The sequence below is a fragment of the Lasiodiplodia theobromae genome, assembly GCF_012971845.1.
Source record: "Lasiodiplodia theobromae strain AM2As chromosome Unknown scaffold_25, whole genome shotgun sequence".
NCBI lineage: Eukaryota > Fungi > Ascomycota > Dothideomycetes > Botryosphaeriales > Botryosphaeriaceae > Lasiodiplodia > Lasiodiplodia theobromae.
In genome coordinates, this window is record NW_023336458.1 from 205,039 (window position 1) to 222,103 (window position 17,065).

The 17,065-nt window shown below is 52.2% G+C and overlaps 8 protein-coding genes across 8 annotated transcripts; 4 read left to right on the forward strand and 4 right to left on the reverse strand.

The window, feature by feature from the left end:
* Nucleotides 1-1,193: 1,193 nt before the first annotated feature.
* LTHEOB_8061 (Short-chain dehydrogenases protein) lies at nucleotides 1,194-2,376 on the forward strand (the record flags this gene model as incomplete). The annotated part of the gene is made up of 2 exons (XM_035517497.1): nucleotides 1,194-2,100; nucleotides 2,195-2,376. The coding sequence occupies 2 exons, from the start codon at nucleotides 1,194-1,196 to the stop codon at nucleotides 2,374-2,376; spliced, it is 1,089 nt and encodes a 362-aa protein (XP_035370608.1).
* Nucleotides 2,377-2,446: 70 nt separating this feature from the next.
* LTHEOB_8062 (CMP/dCMP deaminase zinc-binding protein) lies at nucleotides 2,447-3,544 on the reverse strand (the record flags this gene model as incomplete). Its single annotated transcript, XM_035517498.1, has 2 exons — nucleotides 2,447-3,010; nucleotides 3,170-3,544. The coding sequence occupies 2 exons, from the start codon at nucleotides 3,542-3,544 to the stop codon at nucleotides 2,447-2,449; spliced, it is 939 nt and encodes a 312-aa protein (XP_035370609.1).
* Nucleotides 3,545-6,008: 2,464 nt separating this feature from the next.
* Nucleotides 6,009-6,335, reverse strand: LTHEOB_8063 (Cytidine and deoxycytidylate deaminase zinc-binding region; the record flags this gene model as incomplete). The annotated part of the gene is made up of 1 exon (XM_035517499.1): nucleotides 6,009-6,335. One exon carries the CDS (start codon nucleotides 6,333-6,335, stop codon nucleotides 6,009-6,011), a length of 327 nt encoding a protein of 108 aa, XP_035370610.1.
* A 745-nt stretch (nucleotides 6,336-7,080) lies between these two features.
* On the forward strand, nucleotides 7,081-9,213 carry LTHEOB_8064 (Het-domain-containing protein; the record flags this gene model as incomplete). Its single annotated transcript, XM_035517500.1, has 6 exons — nucleotides 7,081-7,107; nucleotides 7,363-7,672; nucleotides 7,856-8,415; nucleotides 8,467-8,646; nucleotides 8,782-8,850; nucleotides 8,899-9,213. 6 exons carry the CDS (start codon nucleotides 7,081-7,083, stop codon nucleotides 9,211-9,213), a joined length of 1,461 nt encoding a protein of 486 aa, XP_035370611.1.
* A 166-nt stretch (nucleotides 9,214-9,379) lies between these two features.
* LTHEOB_8065 (Carboxypeptidase s1) lies at nucleotides 9,380-11,017 on the reverse strand (the record flags this gene model as incomplete). Its single annotated transcript, XM_035517501.1, has 6 exons — nucleotides 9,380-9,903; nucleotides 9,985-10,401; nucleotides 10,458-10,610; nucleotides 10,680-10,861; nucleotides 10,913-10,957; nucleotides 11,007-11,017. The coding sequence occupies 6 exons, from the start codon at nucleotides 11,015-11,017 to the stop codon at nucleotides 9,380-9,382; spliced, it is 1,332 nt and encodes a 443-aa protein (XP_035370612.1).
* A 2,114-nt stretch (nucleotides 11,018-13,131) lies between these two features.
* LTHEOB_8066 (MFS transporter) lies at nucleotides 13,132-14,548 on the forward strand (the record flags this gene model as incomplete). The annotated part of the gene is made up of 6 exons (XM_035517502.1): nucleotides 13,132-13,374; nucleotides 13,431-13,707; nucleotides 13,762-13,852; nucleotides 13,904-14,157; nucleotides 14,209-14,289; nucleotides 14,343-14,548. The coding sequence occupies 6 exons, from the start codon at nucleotides 13,132-13,134 to the stop codon at nucleotides 14,546-14,548; spliced, it is 1,152 nt and encodes a 383-aa protein (XP_035370613.1).
* A 480-nt stretch (nucleotides 14,549-15,028) lies between these two features.
* LTHEOB_8067 (Beta-lactamase) lies at nucleotides 15,029-15,874 on the reverse strand (the record flags this gene model as incomplete). Its single annotated transcript, XM_035517503.1, has 2 exons — nucleotides 15,029-15,232; nucleotides 15,284-15,874. 2 exons carry the CDS (start codon nucleotides 15,872-15,874, stop codon nucleotides 15,029-15,031), a joined length of 795 nt encoding a protein of 264 aa, XP_035370614.1.
* A 660-nt stretch (nucleotides 15,875-16,534) lies between these two features.
* On the forward strand, nucleotides 16,535-16,978 carry LTHEOB_8068 (Carboxymuconolactone decarboxylase; the record flags this gene model as incomplete). Its single annotated transcript, XM_035517504.1, has 1 exon — nucleotides 16,535-16,978. One exon carries the CDS (start codon nucleotides 16,535-16,537, stop codon nucleotides 16,976-16,978), a length of 444 nt encoding a protein of 147 aa, XP_035370615.1.
* Between the last annotated feature and the right edge of the window lie 87 nt (nucleotides 16,979-17,065).

Consider the following 17,065-nt stretch of genomic DNA (forward strand, 5'->3'; position numbering starts at 1 on the left):
CATTCACAATGATTCTCGACTGACTCGTCCCGTCAGCCTTATGGCCTTTCGATTACTCGCATGTTGGACCCTGAAAGGGTGAGCCGATATCGGCATCCCTATTCAGGGCTAGTTTCTTCGGAAACACGACTCTTTCTCCGCACTCCTCCCCGCGTCGACCTCGCTACTGTGTATCTGATAAGTTTCCGAACGTCTTTCATGCGCTAATATGCCTGGCCTGGCGACGACACCTCTAATATTGCCGCTGACTAAGAATCGAGCTGGCTGCATTGCCGTCGCACCAGACAAGGAGCTAACTGCGACCGGTCATGTCTGCTAAGATTTCTTTTTTATAGGCCGGCAGCTTTTGGAACCGCAACGGCATTGTACGTTTCGAATAAGCTTCTTTGAATTTTGCGACGAGTCAAGCCAAGAAATGAGACGCTCGATTGAGGCGTCCACACGGGGTGCATTGCCGAAGAAGGTTGAGTTTCAGAGCGCAGCTAGCTGCGTGGCCTGAAATGATCAGCCTTTTCCTGATGCAGCAGTCGTGAGAAGTTGCTACCGAATTGATGTGATCCCATGTCCTGATTGGGGAGTTTGGTCGTCGATGAAAGTGGGGCGGACGCATTGTCGAGTCGCAGCGACTGGCCTCATAGAATACTGACTGATGCAGGAGGCCGAGATCAACCGAGGGGATATGCGGATCAGAAATGCGTAGAGAACCATTGCACGCTGGTGGCATGCAGTCTATCTCATGAATGGTGATGGCTCATCCTGATGCCACACTGCCGCTAAACTTAACCGGGCAGGTAGGGGCTGGATGATGACCCCGCTACAGATACATCGAGCAAAAAAGTCTATATTTCTTCACCACTCCTATTCGTTCCAGGATTGCACTCTATCACTTATAAGAAGAGCTTGCGCGTTGTCTTAGCTTCTCACCAGAACTTCGGGTCGCCTTGGCGTGTGCATGCAGTACCACTGTCTCAGCTCTGCTACCCAGCTTACTCTTAAATCACGCATACTAACTCTTTCTTGGCCATATAAGGCACAGCCCAACTACCTCAACGAGAAATCACATTTCGCCAAGCACACAACCGCTCATCATCAATCACAACCTCATCGAATTGTTCACTCATTCTATCACTACGTACTACAACGATAAACTCATTACAACCCCACACCACCACCACCAAACCCACTCACTCACCATGACCGCAATAACCACCCCCCTCTCCCCCGGCATCCAACCCGCCACCCCCCTCCACTCGCACCCTCCCCCTCCTCCTCACCCCCCTTCCGACCCCCGCGTCTCCGCCATCGACAACTTCACCCACACCACGCACTCCACCCCCAACAGCACCCTCCGCGCCTCGCTCTCCTTCCCTAGGACATCCTTCACCGTCGCCATCCTCGGCGCCTCCCGCGGCATCGGCGCCGGCATCGCCCTCTCCTACGCCCGCGCCGGCGCGACGACCCTCATCCTCGCCGCGCGCAACACGACGCAACTGGGCACCGTCGCCGCGCGCGTGCGCGAGGTCAATCCGCACTGCGCGGTGTGCGTGCGGGCGTGCGATGTGGCGAGTCCGACGAGCGTGCGGGCGTTGGCGCGGTTTGTTGGGGATGAAGCACTGGGCGGCGACGACAGCACGGAAGGAGAAGGGGGAACAAAAGCAGGAGGGGGAACAACAGGAGAAGGGAAGAAGAAAAAAGCGCTGGACGTGCTGGTGCTGAACGCGGGGTACTCGGGGCACGTGGAGCTGGAGGTGACGGACGGGGACGCCGCTGCTGAAGACGGGGGCGAGTGGGCGCAGGCGTTTGCGGTGAATGCGCTGGGGACGTATCACGCGGCGCATTACTTCGTGCCGCTGCTGTTGCGCGGCGGGGGCGGCGCGCAGGGCGGCGGCGCGTTCTGCGTGGTGGGCAGTATCGCGGGGTGTATTCGGCGGGGCATCATTGCGAATAGCAAGTACTGCATCAGCAAGATGGCGCAGGTGCGGATCGTGGAGCACGTGGCGGAGCAGTTTGGTGGGAAGGGGTTGCTGGCGGTTGCGGTGCATCCGGGGGCGGTGGAGACGACGATGGCCATGGAGACGGCGCCCGAGGAGTTCAAGAAGTGTGAGTGTTTTTTTTTTTTCGTCTCCCCTCTCTCCCCCTCCCTTCATAGTTTTTTTTTTCTTTGTCGGCGGAGTGGATTCTGACGGTCTGGCAGATCTCGTGGACGATCCGGAGTTGTGTGGTCACTTTCTCGTCTGGTTGACGAGGGAGCCTGGGAGGTTTCAGTGGTTGAATGGCAGGCTGGTCAGCGCGAATTGGGATCCGGATGAGCTGCTTGCGAAGAAGGACGAGATTATCGCGGGGGATTTGCTGAAGTTTGAGGCGAAGACCGCGTGAGCGAGGATTGCCACCTTAGTTACGACCCGTGATGAAAAGCGAAATTCGGCGTTGTGTAGAACGATTTAACTCAGAAATTATATGTTTGCGCAAGGAAAAGCAGGTTCTCAAACGAACTGACGTTCTCAAAGTTGCCGCGAGGGGATAGCATGTCATCGGAGGTGCGGGTCCTTGGACGGCCACGATCTTCGGCTTCTCTCAAAAGTCGGTGCGTGTAGGACTCTTCGACTTCTGAAGGTTTCTCAGTTGATCGAACGTCACTTTGCTGGGCTGGAATCTGCGGAGTGGTTTCGACGCTTGTAGTAGACTCTGGCCCTGGAGATAAACCGGTTGGTTCCTGGGTGCCTCCATAGAAGGTCTTCACAAACGCGTCCATGTCGAAACGCCGCTGCTTTGTAGCTCTGCCAGTAGAGACAATTTCAGATGCCTTGCGTTTATTCGACTTTCCAGAGTCATCACGAGGGGCCTTTCGTTGCTCTGCAAGCAGTAACGATATGAGGCGAACCCCTCGTTGAGCGATCATGCTGCCTTCGGTGTTTCGGAGAACATCCAGGGCTTCTTTCACCATTTGACAGTGCTCAATGAACTCAAGGTCGCTGGGGTCTCTATAAAACAGATCTAGGCAGAGGATTATCTGTATTTTGTTAGTAAACATCCAAGTGAATAGTGCGGTTGCCACGCATCAACTCCGACACACTCATATGCATGGAAGCCAACCGTGCACCCAGGGATGAAAAGTAATGTAGGAAGGCCGAGACTAGCGATCCGAGTAAGCAAAGTGCTGTGTACTTACGCATGCTGCGACGTTGAAGGCATCATGGATCCACAAATGTGGCGCGTCCGGGTCTCCCATCTGCCTTTGCTCCTTGAGAATTGTCTTTGCTGCTGCAATACACGTCCGACGCGTGAAACTGAACAGACTGTTTGTAAAGCTGAGTCCAAGAAACTGTCTGTGTATCATGATGATCTTGTGAGACGAGCTGATGGTCAGACTCTGTCTTGCCCAAGGCACCCAGCGAGGCCACGCCGGGTCGATTTGGCCGCTGGAGAGAAAAACCGGCCGATGCTTAGTTGCCAGCTCTCTCATTTGTCTGTCGTATTTCAGGACTTGCTCGTATTTGGTGTACAGTGTGTTGGAGGAGGCGATGCCATCCTGGAGCTGCGGCATGAGGCGGGCAATGTCAAGTAGAAACCGCGGGTACCCAACAAGGGTTGGTACTGTATCTGGAAGTGCGGCCAAGTCATGATCATGGCAGTTTGTTGGTTTCCTGGATTCTGAGTTGAGCGGATTGATGCTGTAAGACTCCGAAAAAGGCGTTCCGAACCAGTCTTGGGTGCAAAGCTGGCACCAGACCCGTCGCCCGCGCTCAGCCATAGGACCCTTGGCACTATCCGTCAAGCGATGCAAGCCGAGACTTTGAGCTATTCTAACGGCTGATGCAAGGAGAATAGATTGGCTGTCGGAATGGCCAAGAAGGTGTGAAGAGACGGTCAACGTGGCAATCGCTTCGCAGCTGTACAGCTGGTGACGAGACATAAAGTCGCCAGCGTTAAGGCAAATGGTAACTGCTCTGTGCCATCGCTTGGACAGAGTAACCCTTTCTCCGTCTCGAAATCCCCAGCTTCTGACCCGGCAGCGAGGAGCGCAGCACATACTACCAGCAAGGACTGCGAACAGTAGAGCCAACCACAGCAGATTAACTCCTCGGCTATCGACATTGCCGTCATGGACATCAAAGAAGCCATCGAGCTGTTTCTGGAACTCTGGGGGAAAGAAAGAGCCGTGGTACCAGAGAATACACTCTTCGTGGTAGGTGACCAATTGCTCGATCTGCTGGCGGCTGGGAAGAAGCAACTGAACAGCAGCAATTTGAGAGCCATGTCCAAATATGTCATCTTCGAGAAACTGATCGTGCTCATGATCGTCAACTTCATCCGGAGTCGCTTGGGTATTCCCGTCCCGGACTGTTGTTGCAGCAATATGGCCGTCTGGTTTTCTCCGGCCCCATGCAAGAAATTCCAGAATAGAGGCGGCTTCGGAATCTGCCGTCATTGCATTGTTTACAGAATTTTGGCCCTGAATTGTTTCCGATGGGGCGAATTCGATATCGTGCACTGTGGATGCAGAATTCGCGTCTGGAGGTAGACTGGAAGCTGGAAAAGCGCCTGGGAGCTGAAACGGAGCCGTCGGCCGAGCCGGAGTGTGCTCAAGTTGGCCAGGCGTATCTCTGATTTCTCTTATGGCGTTCTCCAACTCAGCCAGTCTTGCTGACAGGGAAGCAATCAAGGCAGCTTGGCTGCTCGGTTCTGGTAGCTGTGGATGCGTGCTGGTTCCATCCTCGACAGATGTTGGAATGGCTAAGGCATCTGACTCTCCGTTCCGCGAACACACATCTTGGAGGCCCCTGGGGTTGTTATCAATGTGAATTGCCCTTCTTGTTCTTCGATGGCAAGCCAACAAGACTCAGACTCACCTCTTGATGCAGTTGGAGCAGGGAACAATTTTGTCGCACTTTACCTTTTTCCTCGTGCATTCGTCACACGCCAGTCGCTTGCGGCCGGGGGTACTCATCGCGCGGACGTCTCAAGCATGCAACAGCCACAAGGCGGCAGTCGCTGGGCCTGAATGGCTCCTACAATACTGCTAGAAGCACTCAGCTTGCAATCGACCATTGATAGAGTCTGACATGTCGAGGTTTGTTGAATTAAAGAGACCCGATAGCGCTTCGGGTGTCCCGGCCGAAGCTCTCGGGTTTCGGGCGGCCCCGCGATGACAGCTGCGGAGAGATTACCCGACGATATACTGGGTGGACACCCTTCGAAGCGTTGACTATCCATGCAATAAAAATTTAGGCTGATGTTGATCGTCATGACAGCTTTCAATAATACAGTAATAGCAGATTAATGATAATTGTCTCCCATTGTCTTTTCCCCTTTCGCTAATCCTATGCACCGCTATGCAGTTCCAACTCTTCGCAGAAATGCATGATCTGTCATGTCTAGAACATTTCTATATTACACAACTTAATCAAAAAAGAAAGAAACTGCGAGTACACTATGCTTGATTCCGCATTCTGCAGGATTATAGACAGTTTGCTTTGACGTTGACTATTGCTCATCTGCAGTGCAGGTACTCCCCGATCTCGAGCAGCCCGCAGGGCACGGGTAGTCGGGATTGTACTGCCACAAAAAGTAGGGGTCCGTCTCATTTGTCAGAACTTCTCCAATTAACCTCGATTGGGATGGGAGGTCGAACGACTGCCGAAATATTTCAATAGAGGGTATCCGGATCTGCCCCCACCCTTGCTCTATCAAGGTTTCGATGCTGGTGCCGTAGATGTATTCTTTGAAGCCTGCCCACCGGATGGCGGACGCACACTGATACTAGCTGAGTCTGTGATACTTTTCTCAATGTAGGAACGTCGACATACCATCGGGCAGCTCTCAGCATTGGTGTAGAGACTCAGCTGGGAGAAGGCATCCTGCGCCTCGCTCGCATTCAGCTTGTACGGTCCATTCGGATCCGTCAAGACAGCCGTGCAGTTACTTATCGCAGCCATCTCGCTTGAAAAAAACAAAGAAAAGAAAACATCAGCAAACTGCTCTCTACCTCTAGCCAACAATGACGTTTATTACCCATGCATCGTAGGATTCCCCGTCTTGCTATTCGCATTTGCGCCAATGCAAACGAGCTCGCCCAGCCCGTCTTCCGTCGTCGCCGTGTGATTGACGATAGCCGTGCCAAACGCAGCGAACGGACACGGCGAGCCGAGATCTGCCAGGGCCGCGTTCGCGCGCCGCATCCAGTGTGCGCGCGTGCTGAAGGGGATGCCGTTGATGGACAGCTGCGGCTTGGCGATGACGTCTTGCCTGTTGACGCCGACCGGGTCCGCGGCCGAAGCGAGGCTGCAGAAGAGCAGGGGTGTTGTGATTAATGAGGCGAGGTAGTGGTGGAACATGGTGCAGATTTGCAGGGCGGGATGGAATGGAGGATCTTCTGGGCAGGTAAGGAATGGAGACAAGGGATTGGTGATGGTGGGGGGTTATGTAGGAAGGGGTGGTGTAACCATCCCTTCGGTGTGGCTGATCGTGGCCAGAGGCTTATCAATCCTCGGTAGACGAGGCCGAAACGGAACCGCGATAGTCTGGATAACAGCTGTGCTCCGCCGAAGGTGTAGATATCGTCGTCGATATACGATTCTGAGGAGAATTTTGGCAGGGAGTATTGTTTAGAGATATATCTATTTTGGACGGTCATGTCTTTGAATATCGCGGTAGTGCTCGTTATAACAATCAATATGTTTTATGGTGGTAAGTATTGGCTGGACATCGAGTTTGATTTAGGTTTAAAAATGTAGAGCCCGTTTCTTTTTTAATTAATGCATGCAAACTCGTTAAAACATAAGAAGGGACCTATGACGAAGAATCCCCTGGGCCCTTCGACCCACATGTTACATGCAGGGTTGTGCCTCAGTACAGCTCGTTCAGCCAATTGATGAGGGTCTTCTCGGCCCCCAAAACGCAGAGTGTAGACGTGTCAGCTCAACTTCCGCAATTTCAAGAGTCTCACTGGCAACTACCAGAGATTTTCAAGACCTGGAATAGAGCTGGCCGTGGTGGTCATGTCGCGTAGCCGAGTCTTCTCACACCCTCTCGCCTCCGACCCTCTCTCATGAACACCGATTCCGCGACACCAAACCCTGCATGATGTCGGAGTCAAACACTGAAAAGGTACCCGGAAAGCCTCTTGAAGCATGCTCAAAGCCTGTACCTGGCACGGCAACCATTTTGGCACGTGTCGCATGGCCGTCGATCTGTCATGACGGTACATGTTCCTTCTCCTCTGAGCATTCCATTCGACATCTCGTTGTAAATTTCACCGAGGTCCCATTAAATCGCAGTAACGCGACAGCCATTTCTTACGTTTGGGGCCAATTCCGCCGCAAGGAGCCAATACCCATCGGACATCACGCTGGCCATTCTCAGAAAATTATCAGCGTGAAGCTTGGCTCAGAATGGGTCATCGAAGACTTCATCGCTTGTCTCGCCGAGACGGCAGAAAAAGATGCGAAGCCAATATGGATCGACCAGCTCTGCATCGAGCAGAATGACCAAGCGATTCGAAAAGTCCTGGCTGACATTCCATCCATCTACCGTTCCTTTGACGTCACGGTGCTCATGCCAGGAAGGCCTTGCCGATGCCTGCCGCGCATCGTGCGTGAAGTAAATGGCTTGCCGCCCGATCCTGAAGATCCGTACCGCATTTCTCGCACGGACGAATGCTTGAATGCAACGGGTATTTCTTCATGGTTCCGCCGACTGTGGCCACGTCAAGAGCTGCATTATTCTCGACGGATTCGTTGCGTTTGGTCTGCAAGGGAGAGATCTCGGTGCTTCCTGGTCGGCGACGGCACCGCCAATCTGCAAAACCTCGGTCCCTTCGCTGCCAGACTGTATAGCCAGTTTACAACTGTGAAAGGGTTCAACCATCAGGATGCGCTGGAAGAGATACTAATCTACTTTGATGATCTCGAAAAGGAAGGTAGATCCGACCTTGTCCGCTATGCGCACAACCCTAATCACACGGATCCTCTTTATCGCTTCCTTGATGGCGAAACTCTGGAGAACCAAGCACAGGGTCTTGAGAAGAAAAATGTGTACGCCTTCGTGCTCCATGTGCTGGAGGAATACGGATCCGCTTACCTCTGGACTCCCAACCGCCAGGCAAGTAAACCCCGCGACTACGTCGTTTCGATTTGGACGGATTGGGATAAGTACGTTATTCCTCACAACTACAACACCATGGAAGCCTCGAGCTTGATGCAGGACGCGATAGACCAAATGTTCGACAAAGAAGGACTTGTCTTCGGAAGCACCGCGCCCCAAGGATTGTTCAGTGGTGATCTGGCAGGATCCGCTATTTGGAAGCCATCGGAGTATCTCACGAAGGTCGAGAGCTCCGGTGTGGTCGACTACTATCGCACGATTGCCGCCGAGATACATGTCATTCCTGTTCTGAGGGATAAGTCTGTCCCGCTTGTGCGCAACCGAACAAACCTCGAGGCAGTCCCTCTCTCAATTGGAGCAAAGGATGGCCATGCGCTGATAGATGAGCTGCTCGGAAGACACGCCGAGACGGCATTGCAAGCCAGCGGCCGAATAAACCGCTCAGAACTCAGCCCGGGAGATGATACTTCGCAAGAAGCTTCAGTCATCTCAGCGTTTACCCGTATGTTCCATGGATTGGTCGACAACTGGTCTGAGGATAGAGTAAGCAGGGTCAACCAAAGGCTGTTCTCCTGGGACTTTAATATTGGCGATGGACGGGCCATTGAGGAGATGTGGACAATCTTGCTCGATCTCTTCAACAGGCATGACGAGGATCTTCAGTATTCTGCAACACAGCAACCGGAGGGCAATGGTGAACCTTCGCAAAGCAAAATGGAGAAACTGCATTCTACTATGGGCCTCTTGGTTTGCCTTGCGCTAGGGATTGATTACGGATATTTCCGAGATGGACAGGTGAAGCTGATATTCTCCGCCTCTGAGCATCCCTCGGGAAGAACGAAAAGGGTGGGGCTATGTCGTAGAGATGTCGACGTCCTGAAGATTGCTTCTGGGAAGACCGATGTGCTGACTGTGAAGATGTTTTCGGGAGAGCATCCACCGATGCTTTTCGAAGTTGAGAGGGTTGGTTCGCGTAGCAATACCCCTGAGTACAGGGTCTTTGGCGTCTGGGTTCCGCTCGAATTCGAGGCCAATGATATGAAGGACTTTGGAATGGCTGTTTTGCATCCGTCAGAAAATCGAGAGAAATATGACGCGGTTCTGGTCTGAATGGCTCTTTCCTGGAAGTGGTAGTGATCCAGCAAACCAAGTTCCATCTTATTCAATGAAGATACACTTCTCAGAACAATCGGCTTCAAACCTAAGCCAAGAACATGCAATTTCTAAAATGAAAGATCCCTACCCTAAGCTTGCCTTCCAGTCTCCGACTGCAACCCTACTTCCCAGGATAAGCCTCAGTATGCGTCGCCAGCGCCATCCCATTCGTCTCAAAGCCCTCCGACACCACCGTCTCCCCCCTCGCAATATCCAACCCATTCACCGCCCTCCTAAACAACTCCAAACTCGCCTTCGGCTGGTGAAACGGCACCAAATGCCCCGCCTCGTACACGCGCGTAAAACTCAGATTCCCGTACTCCCTCACAACGCCGTACTCCTCGCCGTCGACGACGAACGGCGCGTAGCTGGCGGCGCGGAAGTGCGCGGCGTGCGAGTGGTTCAGCGCGAGCGACACGGCCTCGCCGCCGAACCAGTTGGCGATGTAGTCGGCATCGCCGTGCACGAGCGCGACGCGCACGCCGCGGTCCAGCACCCACTCGAGGTCGCGCTTGAAGAACGGGTACGCCGCGTCGCCGGTCCGGTCGAAGCCCAGGCTGACGTTTGCGTTGGCGAAGCTGTAGTTGACGTTGGCGCCGATTTCGTCGGAGAAGTAGGTGGAGGCGAGGTAGTCGAGCCAGTAGGCTGCAGCACGGCGCCGTTGCGCACGGCTTGGTTAGTGGGAACGGTGAAGAGTGGGGGGCGGGTCTGGGGAGGGGAACGCACTTGGTAGATGGAAGTCTTCTTCCAAGGAGCGGATGTCCTGAGCAGCTCGCTCGCTGTAGTCGTAGTAGGGTTGTTCGACGAAGCTGTAGCAGGAGCTGGCGGCGGTCGAGCAGTAGCGGAGTGTGTCTTTGTTGGTTGGGTCGACGTCGAGGCCGTCTGCGCAAAGTTGGAGTTGGTAACTGCATCCGCCAGGCGTCTCGTATGCTTGCTTCATGAAGCTGTAAATGCTGTCGTTGATCGCTTTGATGCCGTATGTATTGTTCACCGCAAACTCGGGGTAGTACGGCGTCTGGATCTGTTCGTCTATGAGGCCGCTGATTATGCCGAGCGTATCCATCGTCATCGAATAGCCCGAGATGGAGCCATTCCGGATGGCTTCGTTCTGGTCGCTGAAGTATCTGTAAAAGGTCGGGCCATCTGAAAATCAGGTTAGTCCAGCGGGAGAATTTCGCTGAAAACGTGGGATTACACACAGTGACCGCCGTACTGCTGAGTCCACAGATTGAATGTCCTGTTGGAAAGTCTTGTGTCTTTTGTGTCCTCGGCTACTCCAAGAAGAACTTGGATGATCTGCCAAGCACCAATCGCTGCTGCTTCGGTGGTGTTTGTACGGTCAGGATCAACTACTGCCCAGCGTCCATCAACACTGGTATTGGACATTGGACCAATCACTGGACTGCCGTCCTCGTGTGTACCATCTCCATAACCTTCGTACGAAAAACCGACTCCGAGAGGCTGAGAGAGATAGAGCATGTTGGAAGCCTCATTCCAAGAGTAAGGGTTCAACTGCGTGACGACATCTTCAGTGACGTTACACGGCCCGTTCTCCAGGAACAGTCCAATAAGTGAATCGCTGCCCGGGCCTCCGTTGAGCCAACTGTTTCGAATGTCAGTAATTAACCGATACGTTGGGATTGAGCGTGCTTACAGCGTCATCGGCTTGTTCTCCGGGTCATCTCGAGCGGCAAAATACCTTCACTGTGGTCAGGCCGAGCATGAATTTAAGATAGCTTGACACATACCAGAAGAACATATGTGTTTTGTTGTCCAAGGTAACATATCCTGAATAGTCTTCGACGCCTTCTGTGGTCTCGCAGATACCCGCCTTTCCAGGCTGCTGGTATGAGACGTTTACACCTTGTGGCGAGGTCAACACTCTCATCCCTATGTGTGATTCATTGGGGAAATTATCCCGAGAAAAAAGTCTGGCATGAATGGAGCGGCAATTGAGAGCCAGGGCTACGGCAACGACATTGAAGACATGCATCGTTCGCTATGCTGACGTGTATTCTTGGAAATGGGTAAGAGCTCATCAACCAACGAGGGTGTTTCAGCTTCTTGAATCATTCGTGGCAGTCTGACGTGGTGACACAAAGGGCGACGTTCCTGTTCACGGTAGCGCATTCCTATGGTGCTTGACCGGCCCCTCCTTTGTACAACATCGAAATAAAGTTTGCTTCTGCAAATTTGGTGGCTGAAGTGTGGGAGGAATCTGCAATGACGTCTGTCTTCGAATTCTAGGCAGGGAGAGCGCAGACCCGCGGTCCTGGATGTCATGCTACAGATCCGAGATAATACTTGAAAGCGTAAGAAGAGCCCGTATTGACCCTGAGCAGAAACTCGCTACGCTATGGCCATTCTTCAGTTGACTACCGGGTCCGGTACCTGGATTCCTGGTTACGTACGATGGCCCGGGACATTCTTGTGCTCGAGGAGATCTGCAGTGTACCCCACGATCACCTTCGCGCCTGATCTTCCCGTCACCCCACTGATCATCTGAATATTCGGTTCCACCCATGGTCTCCTGTTAGCCCATCCCTGCGAAATGGATCCTTTGTAGGCTTCTTTCACATGCGGCGTAACCGAGGTGATGGTCTAAGCCTCCCTTTCCCGCGTGTTGAATGAAAACCGGGGCGTGACCCGGAAAAGGAAACATTCTAAGCGAGGAGAAAAGACGATTCTGTGCAACATCGGCAGCTCCGAGTTAAGGTAGTAGCGAAGGAGGTGGTATGATCTTCTCGCAGTTGCATTCGCCTGCTTGTATCGATGAAGGACCAGTCATCCCGGTTTGCCAGATCCGTTTACTACCCCACTCTTCTTCTTCGGGCAGAAATATGCAAATCAGGGTGGAGCTCTGGATTATTCTGTGGAACCATCGCAGCTGCAAAACATCTGATGGTGGTCGCTATTTCAAGGCTATGGTCGGTTTCGGCGATGAAGGAGACGCCTCCGGGTTCCGGAATAACATGTGAGGACGAGACCGCTGAAATGAAATTATTAGTAAGATACCTATTCTCCACAGATTTCGCAGGCCATCTGTTATCTATGGGAAGCATTCTGCGGTGTTGTTTATCAGTAATAGGACTCTCAAGAAGTTAACACTTGCTATACAGAGTGAGTCCAGAGTATTGCCGCCTTGGAGTGTCTTTAAATCTTATGTATCGTATAAAGTCAAATCCCTGTTTATGCGGTACATCATTATATGGCTGAGAATATAATCCTTCTTATAGTTCAAAATATTCAGGTCCAATGACCTGACTGGCCATCTGAAATGAAAGGCATAAAAGGCAAGTGACGCGGTTGATCGTACAGCATGATACATATCGCGTGAGTAGAAGCGCTGATTTATTCAACAGTATTTGCGATATACTAAAGCAACTGTTTATCTTGCTCGGACAGCATTCATATTGAAATGGAATGCCACTACTTGGGATACACTCGGAAGAAATTAGAACCACTAATCTTGAGATGCAGCGAACACGAACACCGAAGACTTCCCCACAATTATGGAAATATCCTCACCTCCAAGGAAACTGTACATATTGAAACATTCCGCTATCTATTATCAGTATTATCGGAGGTGTCTCAATTATCGCCACAAGCGGATTGGATGAGCGGGGTGCATGGTTGGCGCACTTCCCCGCATTCTGGGGTCTCACGACTCCCGGGGACCTGCACCTCCCCAAGAAACTGGATCGCCACCCTTTCCCCGCGGTTTAGGTATTTCATCCAGGTAGAAGAAACCAATCACCCCGGACAGTGGGAGTATTGAGGCGTAAGATTGCCCATAAGTTGACCAGTCCCGACACCTGTCCTTCTGCGTCGCCCGGACTCATCTCCTGCTGTTTCTTACAACACCTCACAATCATGGCCTCCTCCGCTGATGATGAGAAGCATGGAGCCGAGTTCCAGGAGTACGTCAACGATGAGTCTGTGCAGGTGGCGTTACACAAGAAAACAGAAGCGGCTCTGGTGCGGAAGTTGGATTGCTTCATCGCGCCTGTGATGATGCTACTGATGCTGATCAGCTACCTGGATCGAGGTAACATTGGTTTTGCTGCAACCCAAGGCATGACCGAAGATATTGGACTTAAGGGCACGGAGTTGAACGTAAGCAGATGTCTCCCGAGATCTTCTTGATGGCTACTTCGCTGACTATGGTTTAGACAGCTGTCTCAGTATTTTACATATTCTACATCCTTGCCGAGTTCCCAACATCCATTCTGGTCAAGAGGCTTCAGTTCAATCGTGTCATCCCAACAATCACCTTTTGCTGGGGGATAGTCTGTCTCTGCACCGGGTTTATTCATAGTTTCGCTTCCCTCGTCGTGACGCGCATACTTCTGGGATTTTTCGAAGGGTGCCTCTTCCCAGCCATGACCTTGTTCCTCTGTAACTGGTACAAACGGGAGGAGCTGGCCGTACGGGTATCATACCTCTTCAGTAAGTCATCGAAAATCAAGGTTACGGCTGTTCCTATTAATAATAGCTCTATAGTTGCCTCGGCTCTCTCTGGTGCCTTCGGCGGACTCTTGGCTTGGGCAATATTATACATGGACGGCGTGTCCGGATACCCGGGTTGGCGATGGTAAGTTCCTTGGGCCATTCCGAATATAAGAATCCATTTGACAGGTAGTAGGCTGTACATAATTGAGGGCATTATCACAGTCGTGTGGGCAGCGGTATGCATCTTCGTGGTCCCAAAAAGCTACGAGACAGCATACTTCCTCAATGACGAAGACAAAGCCCTCATGAAGCAGCGCGCAGATCACATGGAGGCATACAGTGGTGGCTCCGGACACTACGGGAAAAAGGACATCAAAGAGGCAGCACATGATATCAAGAGCTGGATCCACGGTGTGATACAGATCGGCGTGGTGACTATACTCTATGGTTTGTGGTAACAATAGAGATGAACTTGCTGGGATATTGACTCATTGAAAGGCTTCGGAACGTTCCTCCCTATTATCATTAAGAACGGCTTCCACTACTCCACTGTTCAGGCACAATACCTGGTAATACCCGGTAAGACCAAACATTAATGCCAAATCCGCATTCATTGTCTGAGACCTTTACAGTCAACCTTTGGGGCGCTATAGTGTACGCAGTCGGAGCGTTTCTCAGCGACAGATACCAGACACGCTTCTGGCCTCTAATTATTTGCGCACCGTTCGGCATCGCAGGATACGCCATCTGCCTTGCACCAGTCTCAGCTGGCGTCCAGTATTTCGCCACATATCTGATTGCTACCGCATGCTTCCTATGTACCGGTGGAAACATGTAAGTATCTAGTGTCACAATCCCCAGAAGAACATTTCACTGATTTCAAGCAGTGCCTGGCTATCTGGAAACTGTGCTCCTGATGGAAAGCGAGCAGCGAGTCTTGGGATTCTACTTACGCTCACAAATATTGGCGGTGTTGTGGCAGGGCAAATCTATCAGACAACCGCCGCACCACGTTTCTTCCTTGGTCATGGCTGGTCACTTGGCTGTCTGGTGTTCGCCTGGTGCATGTGGTGGGTAGTAAGGCACATCTACAAGCGGAGAGAAGCATGGAAAGATAAGGCATTGGCAGAAGGGATCACTGTTCCGCTGGAGCAGTACACTGACCGAGCACCAGATTTCAGGTATATCATTTAGGGGAGAGAGAAATTGATCCATTTTGCACCATTACTGCAGGTGCTTGACCGTTGTTGACTCATTCCAATTCGCCTGCCTGTCATCTCGTACTAATAGCTTGCGCGTACTTCCATGACTACTTGGATCATATCTGCCGGCGTATCTCATGCAGAGGCGGAATAGCTGCGTGCGCCGTGTGCAGACTCAAAAGACTTGCGATCTCAAGAACCTCGATAATCTCTTCTGGCGTTGCACCGTATCCAATCGCGTTCTTCATGTGAAGTTTCAAGCCCGGTTGGTATAGATGCGTTGCTGCTGCATCGAAGGCACAATAGACCAACTCCTTGATCTAATACAGTGTGAGTATGAGGAGTTAAGGGGAAGGATAGATCAAGATCACCTTCGGCTCCAGCACTCCATTCTCAGATCCATCGACAGATTTTGTCCACGGAATGGATGAGAAGTCCACATAGGCCTCGAAGAACTCTGGGTCAAGCTTCAAAAAGTCTTCCCAGAACTGATGCCAATAACCGCGCTTGAGTGTAAATTCCTCTCTCAACTTTTTACGGTGTTCGTCAAACGGCTTCCCAGCTGTTGGGTGCGAATCGTAGATGCCTTCTTCTTTCATGACTTCGACCAGCAGCGGCACACCGATGTTGCAAGCATGAATTCCCAGCGTACTCGTCAGTTCAATCACTTCCACGATCTCGGCCATTGTTGCACCCTCCTTGAAGGCTTCTCTGATGTGTGCTTGGATCCCTGGCATGTACAAGTGGGTCGATGAGCTGTCGACCGCTATTGATATGAGGTGCTGCACCTTGAGCGGGAGATGTCTCTTCTTTCTCGGCACAGATCTGAGTGCGAGACTGGCTTTGAAAAGCTCTGGGCTTGCCCGGAAGACATCCTGCCAGCCCTCGTCCAGCGCATCTTTTCCGAGCTCCCTTACAAATTGTTCTTCCAAGTCCGATCGAACGTTCGAGGACGATGCCATCGTGAATTATCGAAAGGTGCTTAACGGTAGAAGTACAAACGATGTACAGATTGCCGAGTGATATTTTGCTCGAAAACAATGGTAAGATGTTGTAGTCGTAGTCCCCCACCTTGGAAATGTACCCCGCAATCCCCCGCAAGATTGTTTCGCATGTTCCCCATCGACTGATGAGACCCACTTCGAAGCATGAAGCCTAAAAGGGAGCATTTGGAGAGTCTATTTAATTCAGTGTCTCCAACAACGATGTTCCCCAATGCCACTCGACCAGAGACGCTGTGAAATTCACAATCAGTACACAAACAGACACTTACGATATCCCAACCCAAAAACATCGACCTACGAGCCTTAGGTGTAGCACATAGCCAGATCCATTTTCACATGCTGCCGCAAAATGAAGGCGTTGGAAAAGCAGGGTAGTGCCTGTCGTCATAGCTGAAGGTGGGGGTTGGGGTAACCCCGCAGCCCTGGCACCCCGCGTCAACGGCCGATCCCGCACGCTTCGATCAGTCAAAGAGCAATTTCGAATTGCTACTCTCAATTGAATTCGAAGACTTCTTAATATTCACGTCAATTCACTTCCTCAAAGCGAACTTCAGTTAAATTTTCTGAATAACACCCACCAAAGACCTTTCCCAATCCGCAACTACAACCACCACCACCATGAGCACAGACCCGAAACTCGACGCCCTCCACAAACAACTCTTCGAAGAAGGCCTCAAAATGCGGCGCAGCGTCGTCGGCGACACGTACGTCGACCGAGCACTCGCCAACGGGTCGACGGAATTCTCCAAACCGGGGCAGGAACTCACGACCGAGTGGTGCTGGGGGTACGCGTGGACGCGGCCGGGGCTGGAGCGCAAGCAGCGCAGCCTGCTCAACATCGGCATGCTGATGGCGCTCAACCGCGCGCCCGAACTCGCCGTGCACATCCGCGGCGCGCGCAACAACGGCCTGTCGGAGCTGGAGATCCGCGAGGCGATCCTGCACTGCACGACGTATTGCGGTGTGCCGGCGGGCGTGGATGCGATGAAGACGGCGGAGCGCGTGCTGGATGAGATGGCGGAGAAGGGCGAGATGCCGAGGGAGTTGGGAAAGAAGGTGTAGATACGCACACACGCACACACACTTGTTGATATCCGCCCTCCTCGGGCTGAGTGGGAATTTTTGGAAACGCCGAGCTGTTTTCTGTAG